Source organism: Pelodiscus sinensis, chromosome 1 (genome assembly GCF_052426305.1).
Source record: "Pelodiscus sinensis isolate ZL-2025 chromosome 1, ASM5242630v1, whole genome shotgun sequence".
In the NCBI taxonomy this organism is placed as follows: Eukaryota; Metazoa; Chordata; order Testudines; family Trionychidae; genus Pelodiscus; species Pelodiscus sinensis.
The window spans coordinates 360,028,101-360,039,654 of record NC_143052.1 but is presented as its reverse complement, the minus strand read 5'-3'; the positions used below and the strand labels follow the sequence as shown (position 1 = coordinate 360,039,654).

General features: G+C 52.3%; 1 protein-coding gene across 1 annotated transcript; it reads left to right on the top strand.

The window, feature by feature from the left end:
• Window positions 1-9,741: 9,741 nt before the first annotated feature.
• Window positions 9,742-11,068, top strand: LOC142827815 (olfactory receptor 52R1-like). Its single transcript, XM_075923781.2, has one exon. It carries the CDS (start codon window positions 9,898-9,900, stop codon window positions 10,900-10,902), a length of 1,005 nt encoding a protein of 334 aa, XP_075779896.2. The 5' UTR covers window positions 9,742-9,897; the 3' UTR covers window positions 10,903-11,068.
• The last annotated feature ends 486 nt before the right edge of the window (window positions 11,069-11,554 follow it).

Here is an 11,554-nt window from a genome sequence, read left to right as displayed (position 1 = left end):
CTTCTGTGCTGCTAAGCCAGGCCGCTGCAGAAGAGCAAGTGGTGCAAGTGGCTGTTTGGGTGCCGGGGTCCCCATGCAGCACTGGGGGAACGCAGGCCCCAAACAGCTGCTTGCGCCACTTGCTCCCCCGTGGTGGCCTGGCTGAGCGGCACAGAAGTCAGCCAAGCACCACGGTGGGAGGTGAAGGGGGGTGGTGTGGTGACATACACAGCCTGGGGGCAGGGCCTGGCCATGAACATCACCACCCTGCCCCCCTTCACCTCCCGCCATGGCACTCAGCTGACTTCTGCGCCACTCACCTGGGCCGCCACAGGGGAGCCCAAACAGCTGCTTGTGCTCCTTGCTCTCCCGCGGTGGTCTGGCTGAGCAGCGCAGAAGTCAGCAGAGCGCTACGGTGGGAGGTGAAGGGGGGTGGGGTGGTGATGTGCAGCGTGACAGCGGCTCCAGGCCCCACCCCCTGGCTGTGAACATCACTGCCCTGCCTCCATTCACCTCCCGCTGTGACGCTCAGCTGACTTCTGCACTGCTCAGCTGTACTACCTCACGGAAGCAGACGATCGTTTGTGCCCCGTGCCCACCATGCAGTACGGGGAGTGCAGAGTCCAAACAGCTGCTTGGGCTCTGCATTCCCCCGAGTGAGAGGCAGGAGGGGGAAGAGAAGAGAAAGAGAGAGATGGAGAGAGAGGCAGGAGGCAGAGGAGAGGTGGGGGGGGAGGCAGGAGGAGGAGGAGAGAGAGAGAGACGTGGAGGAGAGACCCGAAAATCCCGTCTTATGATGGGCTATTGGCTAGTTTTAACATATAAGGCAACAATTTCTCCCCTTTTCCCCTGCCTGTCCTTCCTGAGTGTGATGCCAACTGTTTCATACTTGTGGTCATTTACTAGCATTTTAAGTTCTTCCTTCATAAGAACATAAGAACGGCCGAACTGGGTCAGACCAAAGGTCCATCTAGCCCAGTATCCTGTCTGCCCATAGTGGCCAGCACCAGGTGCCCCAGAGAGGGTGGACCGAAGATAATGATCAAGCGATTTGTCTCCTGCCATCCCTCTCCAGCCTCTGACAAACAGAGGCCAAGGACACCATTTTATCCCCTGGCTAATAGCCTTTTATGGACCTAACCTCCATGAATTTATCCAGCTTCTCTTTAAACTCTATTATAGTCCTAGCCTTCACAGCCTCCTCTGGCAAGGAGTTCCACAGGTTGACAACACGCTGTGTGAAGAAGAACTTTCTTTTATTAGTTTTAAACCTGCTACCCATTAACTTCATTTGGTGTCCTCTAGTTCTTCTATTATAGGAACTAATAAATAACTTTTCTTTATCGGCCCTCTCCACACCACTCATGATTTTATAGACCTCTATCATATCCCCCCTCAGTCTCCTCTTTTCTAAACTGAAAAGTCCCAGTCGCTTTAACCTCTCCTCATATGGGACCCGTTCCAAACCCCTAATCATTCATATGCCCCAAACTTATCACACAAAGGGAACATCTAGACTACACACTTCTTTCAAACGAGATCATCCTGACAGCCACAACCTTTTCGAAAAAGGGATCCGCTTTTTCGAAAGAAAGCACCCAGGCAATATGGATGCTCTCTTTCGAAAAAGCCCCGTTTACGGTCAAGAATGCCTTTTTTCAAAAGACCCGTTTTGAAAAAAGGCGTTGTTCCTCATAAAATGAGGCTTACCGTGGTCAAAAAAACGCCGCATTCTATCGATTTAATTTCAAAAGAACGCAGCGGCAGTCTAGATGCAGGTGAAGCCGTTTTTCGAAACCCCTTCCCTGCAGTCTAGACATAGTCTAATATACAGACAATTGCAACACAGATTTGATTTTGCCCCAGAGTTGTGTCTTGTCTCTCGGTTACCCTTGCAATTACAGCCAACGATTTTGCCTCCCACCCCCAGTTTTTTACCTCTCTCCCAGGTCACCATTTTTATGATTTACCTGTGGCCTTTATGACTTACATGTGCCCCCTGCTCCCATCAAATCTAGCCAAAAGCCCTCCTCCTCTTGCCCACTCCTCTCCTCCCCTCCCGAACCCTCCTCATTCCCTGGATCCTCTCCACCCCTCCCCCTCTAGCCCCAACTGGGCCCCATCTGCTGTGGGGTGGAGCTAGGAGCTGCTACTGCCGGACAAGGAAGGGCCGTGAGGATGCAGCACTGGGGCTGGCAGGCCAGGCAGGAGCCGAGACAGAAGCCAGGATGCACATACAAAGCAGGTGAGGGTCAGGAGCCCAACGCTCTGCTATGAAGCCTTGAAAGAAGAGCTCCTGGTGCGATTTTCTCTCTTATCTGTCAGCTCCCTTCGGTCTCTCTCTGCTTTGGGCCAGTAGCCTTCAGGATCCCTGTGGTGGGTTTGAGGAGGGACCCCTTTGCCCTGAGACAGGCCTGCAGGGCATGTCCCAGGATCAGCACTGAAGCTGGGAGGACAACAGCTGAGGCAGACGGTTAAATCCTTGGGTCAGGCGGGATGCTGGGCAGCTCGTGGAGCTGATGTGGAGGGAGATCCGTGGCACGGCCCCCATGAGTCGGCTAGTCACACAGGGTATGTCTACACTGCCACCCTCGTTCGAACTAGGGTGGTAATGTAGGCAACCGGAGTTGCAAATGAAGCCCGGGATTTGAATTTCCCAGGCTTCATTTGCATATTGCCGGGCGCCGCCATTTTTAAATGTCCGCTAGTGCGGACTCCGTGCCACGCGGCTACATGCGGCACGGACGAGGTAGTTCGGACTAGGAGTAACGAGGAACGAGGAGTAACGGTAGTTCGGAATAGGAAGCCTAATCTGAACTACCTCGTCCGTGCCGCGTGTAGTCGCGCGGCACGGAGTCCGCACTAGCGGACATTTAAAAATGGCAGCGCCCGGCAATATGCAAATGAAGCCCAGGAAATTCAAATCCCGGGCTTCATTTGCAACTCTGGTTGCCTGCATTACCACCCTAGTTCGAACGAGGGTGGTAGTGTAGACATACCCACACATACATGGCACCTTCCCTGGGACTGCAGGGCCCCTAGTGCCCCACGGCTGGAGCTGAACAGGGAGCCGGAGTCTCACATAAGCTCTGCATGTGGCTTCGCTGGGATCCTGGCAGCACTATGCAGAGAGGTTAACAAGCGTACACAGGTCCGGCTCCTGGCCAGGGCAAGAGGGCAGAAGTCTGGGGTATCCCTGCCTGTGAAGGTGTATTTGAGTGTAGGACTTGCCTGGGGTTTGCGCACAGTGCAAGAGGGAGGCCAGGTGCTTATGTCAGGGCTCTCAGGGCTCTCAGCTGTACTCTTGCTGTCTATCCCTGCGGTCTCTGTGCTTCCCTTGGCACTCGGGCTGTCCTGTCCTTTCCATCTGCAGGACTGGTCTCTGCGGTGTTCTCTGATGCCCCACTGGCTCTCGCTATCATGTTGTGAGTGGCAGCGGAGCTGTTCCTTGCACTGCAAAGCACAGGGTGGCAGTGGCCAGTGCTGACTCTGCCATGCACACATGCTAGGATGTGAGATTCCTTGGGGCACTTGGGAGGGGGCAGGCCTGTGGGGGGAAGGGACAAAGCCTTGGAGAAGATGTGGGACAGAGGCAGACTATGGGTGGAAGAGATGAAACAAGGGGCAGGTTTTGGGGGGTTCAGTTCTGAGCAATTGAAAAGGAGGCCCCCCCAGGGAGTCGTGCACAGACCCATTTCCCCGGTTTGTCATGCTGACCCAGTACATTAAGGTCAGGAGAGTGCTGATTGCTTCATGGGAGTCCTACGGTTACTGTGTTCAATCCATGAAACTCACGTGTTTCAAACCAATCTGTATTCCAGTACACGCAAGCAAGCAAACATTGAGAAACATTCGGCTGCGTGCATGTTCATAGGCTCCCTCAGTATATCATTCCAGCTCTGTGCAGAGAGCTAGCACAATAGACTTCAAGGGAGCTCCCAAAGACCACAGACTCAGGTAAGATACGAAGGCACCAAGTCAGGTTTCCTGTCGAGCAAGGTGCAGCAATAGTTGTCAGTAGCCAGACACCCCCGAGACACTACGCATATGTGCCTGTGACAATGGACCCAGCTCAGTCACTAGTCTGGATTCCACTAGTGCCTGCTAGGCTGGACAAAGAGTAAAGTCGATGTGCCCCGACATTTATAGATGGAGACAATCTCTGAGACAATCAGTAATGACATGCTTGGTACCTCCCCTTCGACTTTGCTCCTGACACTTCAGACACCCAATCGTATTCCCCATCTGTTACGGTACTGGATTTTAAGGGGATAAGACAGAGAGATTTGGGTCTGTTTAGTCTACAGAAGCAAAGAGTGAGGGGGGATTTGATAGAAACCTTCAACTTCCTGAAGGGAGGTTCCAGAGAGTCTGTTCACAGAAGTGACAGATGGCAGAACAAGGAGCAATGGTCTCAAGTTGCAGTGGGGGAGGTCTAGGTTGGATATTAGGAAAAACTATTTCACTAGGTGGGTTGGGAAGTACTGGAATGGGTTCCCTAGGGAGGGGGTGGAGTCTCCATCCCTAGAGGTGTTTAAGTCTCGGCTTGACAAAGCCCTGGCCGGGTTGATTTAGTTGGGATTGGTCCTGCCTAGAGCAGGGGGCTGCACTTGATGACCTCCTGAGGTCTCTTCCAGCTCTATGATTCTATGAAACCCAAACTCTTGGAGTGAGGAAGAGGTGGTGGTTCTGATGGGAAGCCAGGGCTGATGACGACACCCCCGTCAGCCCCAGTACTCCACAGGGTCACAAGGAATAAGGGAAGTCGATGGGAGAGCTCTCCAGCAGCGGGGACACCACCGAAGAGGACTCCAGCTACTCTAGTCATAGAGCTGGAGTTGTGGGTCCTAGTTTGACTTCTTGGCATAGTGTAGGCCTGGCCTCAGTGGCAGACTCGTGCCTCTGCAGAAAGTGTTCAGACCTCAGTCATTTTCCCATCAGTCTACTAACTCCACATCCACCCTGGATGTTTACATGGTATCAGACCCTATGGAGATCTGGCATTATCCCTAATCAGCTATAATTTATAAATATACACAAATGCACAGAACAGCCAAATCCCCTCTGATGCACCCCAGACCCAGGAGTTCTCTTCTCTCATTGGGACATTAAATTAAGGGCCCTTAATTGTGGTTTACTCCCTAACGCTGGATAATGAGCACAGAAGCCCAGCCAGGCTTCTCTCGGCCTGTTTATATCGAGATGTCACTTGTCCCCTAGAAGCCGAGCGAACCCCCCTGGGACGACCCAGAGCTGTTATAACCAGTGCCCAGCCCTGTGCTGGCTCTCGGCGCGGGACGCTACTGCAGACGCTGGGCTGAGAGACGTGCAGGACGCGGCTGCCTGAGGGGGGTTCCCAGGGAAGACACGTCCCTCTCAGCACTCACAGGTACCAGCTTTGGCCGAGGGCTCCGCTACCCCACAGCCCCAGTCACTGCGAGTCATCGGATACAGAGTAAGTCTGGGGTCCTTTCTCCTCTGCCCAGGGATTTAATGTCCCACAGCCTGTTATCACTGACCAAAGGCCCCTCTTTTCTATGCACACCCCCTGCCCTGGCTGGTGGCCGCCAGCCCCACGCTGACTGCACTCCAGAGGCTCAGCAGACCCACCCGGATGAAAGGTGTTCGTAGAGGTGCAATAGAAGGATAAATCCTGCAGCCCTGGCCCGTAAGTTGCTCAGGCTCCACTGGGGAAACTCCCCCTGCAGTAAGAGCTCAGGAGCCAGCGGGGGTGACTGTCCAGACTCTGTCCCTCCTGCATCGCAAGGGGGGTTGGGGCTGTTACATGAATTTTGTCTGCCAGAAAGAAGGGAGGTGCAGGGCACCCCACTGGACCAATTCTAAGAATTTTTCAAAATGGGCAAGACGGCTTCTCTCCTCGCCTCATTCGGGACGTCGCCTAAGCCGTGTGGGAGGTGCCTGTCGCTGTGCTCTGCAGCGTAATCCCTCCCATTCCTTAGCTGATTCTCGTATTCTGCTTCCCTGACCCGTCTCAGTCAGTCCATACAGGGCAGCCTCCCCCATTCTCTCTGTGTCCTCCACAGAGCCAAACGGTGCCCAGTCCAGAGCAGATTACTCTCCATTCCCTTCCATGGGCATTCGAACGTTACCGCTTTCTGGCCACGGGAGCAAACAGACATGGATTGTTCCTTCCTAAGAGGACCACTTTGTATTTGTTCTTATTACACTTCATCCTAATGACCTCAGACCATTTCTCCAGTTTGTCCAGGTCAGTTTGAATTATGACCCATCCTCCAAAGCACTTGTAACCCCTCCCAGCTTGGGATCCTCTGCAAACTTCAGAAGCGTCCTCGCTCTGCCAATATCTCAATCATTGAACATAAGAACATAAGAACATAAGAACGGCCGTACTGGGTCAGACCAAAGGTCCATCTAGCCCAGTATCCTGTCTACCGACAGTGGCCAGCACCAGGTGCCCCAGAGAGGCTGGACCGAAGATAATGATCAAGCGATTTGTCTCCTGCCATCCCTCTCCAGCCTCTGACAAACAGAGGCCAAGGACACCATTTTATCCCCTGGCTAATAGCCTTTTATGGACCTAACCTCCATGAATTTATCCAGCTTCTCTAGATAATTCCACCCTCCCCCTCCCTATGGAACCCCTCCAAGTGTTTCAAGCATCCCAGTGCTTCCCCACCCTCCTAGGGAAATAGTTTTTCCTAATATCCAACCCAGACCTCCCCCACTGCACCTTGAGATCATTGCTTCTCAATCTGCCATCTGTCACTACTGGGAACAGCCTCTCTCGATCCTCTTTGGAACCTCCCTTCAGGAAGTTGCAGGCTGCTCTCAAATCCCCCCTCACTCTTTGCTTCTGCAGACTAAACAAACCCAAATCCCTCAGCCTCTCCTCGTAGATCATGCGTTCCAGCCCCCGAATCATTTCGGTCACCCTCCGCTGAACCGTCTCCAATGTGTCCACGTCCTTTCTATAGTGGGGGCCCCAGAACTGGACACAATACTCCAGATGTGGCCTCACCAGAGCTCAATAAAGGGGAATAATCACTTCTCTGGATCTGCTGGCAATGCTCCTCCTAATGCACCCTAATATGCCATTAGCCTTCTTGGCTACAAGGGCACATGTTGACTCATCTCCAGCTTCTCATCCACTGGAATCCCCAGGTCTTTTTCTGCCAAACAGCTATTTAGCCAGTCGGTGCCCAGCCTATAACAATGCTTGGGACTCTTCTGTCCCAAGTGCAGGACTCTGCACTTGTCCTTGTTGAACCTCATCAGATTTCTTTGGCCCAATCCTCTAATTTGTCCAGGTCACTCTGGACCCTATTCCTGCCCTCAAGCGTATCTACCTCTCCCCCCAGCTTAGTCTCATCTGCGAACTTGCTGAGGGTGCAATCCATCCCCTCAGCCAGGTCATTAATAAATATGTTGAACAAAACTGGCCCTAGAACTGATCCTTGGGGCACTCTGCTAGAAATCGACTGTCAACCTGACATTGAGCCGTTGATCACAACCCATAAGGCTCGACAGTCTAGCCATCTTTCTATCCATCCTACAGTCCATTTATCCAATCCACATTCCCTTAACTTGCTGGCAAGAATATTGTGGGAGACCGTATCAAAAGCCTTGCTAAAGTCATGGTCTATCACATCCACTGACTTTACCAAACTGTTTAGGATAGTCAAGACAGAAGCAGACTGTGAGGGACTCCGAGAAGATCTCACCAAACTGAGTGATTGGGCAACAAAATGGCAAATGAAATTTAATGTGGATAAGTGTAAAGTAATACACATCGGGAGAAATAACCCCAAGGATACGTACAGTATGATGGGGGCTAATTTGGCTACGACAAATCAGGAAAGAGATCTTGGAGTTATCGTGGACAGTTCTTTGAAAACTTCCACACAGTGTGCAGCGGCGGTCAAAAAGGCAAATAGGATGCTAGGAATTATTAGGAAAGGGATAGAAAATAAGACCCAGAATATCTTACTGCTCCTGTATAAAACTATGGTACGCCCACATCTTGAATACTGTGTACAGATGTGGTCTCCTCACCTCAAAAAAGATATTTTGGCCTTGGAAAGGGTTCAGAAAAGGGCAACTAAAATGATTAGGGGTTTGGAACGGGTCCCATATGAGGAGAGGCTAAAGAGACTGGGACTTTTCAGTTTAGAAAAGAGGAGACTGAGGGGGGATATGATAGAGGTCTATAAAATCATGAGTGGTGTGGAGAGGGCTGATAAAGAAAAGTTCTTCATTAGTTCCCATAATAGAAGGACTAGAAGACACCAAATGAAATGAATGGGTAGCAGGCTTCAAACTAATAACAGAAAGTTGTTCTTCACAAAGCAAATAGTCAACCTGTGGAACTCCTTGCTGCAGGAGGCTGTGAAGGCTAGAACTAGAACAGAGTTTAAAGAGAAGTTAGATAAATTCATGGAGGTTGGGTCCATGGAGTGCTATTATCCAGGGGGTAGAAATGGTGTCCCTGGCCTCTGTTTGTGGAAGGCTGGAGATGGATGGCACGAGACAAATGGCTTGGACATTGTCTTTGGTCCATCCCCTCCAGGGTATCCACTGTTGGCCGCTGTCGGCAGACAGGCTACTGGGCTAGATGGACCTTTGGTCTGACTCAGGGCTCAGGGTCGGGGGTCTCAGTTGACCACCTTGATATTCATGCACACCTGCTCCTGGGTGGCCAGGCTGGCAGCTATCCTGCCCTAGATGGCCACTTTCCTGTGCCTGGTGCGGAGGTTGTGGACGAGGTCCACGACGTCCGCACTAGACCAGGTGGGTGCCTGTCTCTTGCGGCCCTGGGCAGGCTCCCGGGAGCCGCAAGCCTGGTCCTGGGAAGAGGGGGAGGGCTGGGTGGCTGGCTTGTGCTGTGCCAGGTGCAGGATCTGCTGGCTGGGTGCTGGCAGGCTTGCACCTGGCATGGGCACTGTAGCCAGCCCGTGCCCCTTTAAGGGTCCGGGGCCGGGAGGAGGGCAGAAGAGTTTCCCTGGTGGTGCCCAGAGTGGCCACCAGGGAAAGCTGGGGAGGGCTAGCCTCCCACTAGTTCGAATTAAGGGGCTACACAGCCCTTAATTCGAACTAGTTAATTCGAACTAGGCGTTAGTCCTCGTAGAATGAGGTTTACCTAGTTCGAATTAAGTGCTCTGCTAGTTCCAATTAAGTTCAAACTAGCGGTTTGCCTGTGTAGCGCCTATCAAAGTTAATTCGAACTAACTTCTGTTAGTTCAAATTAACTTTGTAGTGTAGACATATCCAGGGTGATTAAAGTCCCCCATGAGAACCAGGGCCCGTGATCTGGAAGCTTCTCTCAGTTGTCCGAAGAAAGCCTCGTCTACCTCATCCACCTGATCCGGTCTAGAGCAGACACCGACCACAATGTCACCCCTAGTGCACCCATCTCTACACTTAACCGATAGGCTCTCAACAGGCTTTTCTCCCTCTATATACTGGAGTTCTGAGCAATGTCTTGGAAACACTTTTTGTTTTTTTCATTCTCAGATTTGTGCAACCGTGTGACTGGGGACCCCCTCCAGCCCAGACCCTCCAGCGTGTGAATGGGGAGCCCCCATCAGCCCGGACTCTCCAGCATGGGCCCCATTCAGTTAAGGAGCCGTTCTGGATAACAAGAATCTTCACTGGGGTTTCCCATTTGGGGCCTATTAAGGTTCCCAGGCCACGTCGTGGGGGACTTTCCGACCACCAGAGGTGGAATTGGCATTAGTAGGGTCAGATGCTCACAGTTCATTTCTCTGAGTGAAGAGGATGGCATTTTTCAGGGTGTGAAGAGCGACCAAGCTGCTTCACCCTGAGAGGATCCTCCAGCCGTGTGTGTGATCTCTCACGTTGAAATCGCCTCTCCATCCAGGCACTGTTATTGTGACTGTCACCTTCAACCCTGGACACACACAGGAAGTTGGGGAATGAATGGTGCATGCAGCAGCCATCTCTCTGCCTCCGAGTTGGACACCTTCCGCCTGCTCTATGTCACATTCTAACACAACCCACTTCACCAACCCCTCCGCCTTCATCCTGCAGGGAGTTCCTGGCCTGGAGGCCACCCATGGCTGGATCTCCATCCCCTTCTGCGCCATGTACGCTGTAGCCGTTCTGGGGAACATCACCATCGTGTTCATCGTGAAGGCAGAGCCGAGCCTCCATGAGCCCATGTACTATTTCCTCTGCATGCTGGCCATCACTGATCTTTTCCTGTCCACAACCACCCTTCCCAAAACACTGAGCCTCTTCTGGTTCAACTCCGGGGAGATCGACTTCAATGCCTGCCTCACCCAGATGTACTTCATTCACTCCTTCTCCGCAATGGAGTCTGGGATCCTCATGGTCATGGCGTTTGATCGCTACGTGGCCATCTGTGATCCCCTGAGACATTCCACCATCCTGACAAACCCGGTGGTGTTGAAGATTGGCCTGGCCGTGGTGCTACGCGCTGTCATGTTTATGCTGCCTCACCCCTTCCTGGCCAGGAAGTGGCCGTATTGTGGCAGCAACCTCATCCCTCACACGCACTGTGAGCACATCGCCGTGGTGAAGCTGGCCTGCGCCGACATCAGCGTCAGTAGCTACTACAGCCTCTCGGTGGCATTCCTGTTGACTGGTGTGGATTTGTCTTTTATCGTTGTGTCCTACACCCACATCCTCAGGGCCATCTTCCGCCTGCCCACCAATGACGCCCGGCTCAAGACTTTTGGGACCTGCAGCTCCCACCTCTGTGTTATTTTAGCCTTCTACATCCCAGGCCTCTTCTCCTTCCTCACGCAGCGCTTTGGCCACAGCGTGCCACAGCATTCCCACGTCCTCATTGCCAATATGTATGTTCTGGTGCCCCCCATGTTAAACCCCATCATCTATGGGGCGAGGACCACACAGATCAGGGACAGGCTGATGGGGATCCTTACTCCTAAATGGACGTAACATTTGCACCTGGTGCTCTGGCTCTCAGATCGAGTTGTGGTTGATGTGTGGAGCTGGGACCACAGCCCTGAACCACATGTGGACAATCAGAGAGGGATGAGTTCCTTTCCTGCCCCTATCATGCAGGGTCAGTGCCACAAACCAGGAAGTCCACCTGTGTGCTCAAGTTTGCCCCTTTTCTCATTGCTTGGGCCTGGACCCCAAAAGGCCCGTGTCCTTCCCCACCTCTTCCCCCTCCTCCCCCGCCCTGCGCCACCTCTCCTAATGGATCATCTCTGCCACCCAAAGCACACCACACTTGCCATGGCAACGTAGTTATGGCATGTTTAATTGAAGAAAAGATGCCTTGTGAAGCATCCTTCTCAATATCTTGACCTGACAAACCTTAGGTTGTGGTTTTATTTTATTGCCTCCATAAACTGCTTTGATGTGTTTGCTGTCACTTAAATGTACTTCAGCTCTATCCTTCTGCATTTAATGGACCTATGTTGTATTTTCTTTCAGTGAAGTAAGTCTTTATGACTCTTAGCTTGGTGAACAAAAGCGGTTTCATATCCTCCCCATATCGAGGGAGGAGTTTACTGTTTATGAACTTGCACCCTGCAGATCACAATGCGATGGGGTGAGGTCAGAGACGACCCCTTGGGGGGCT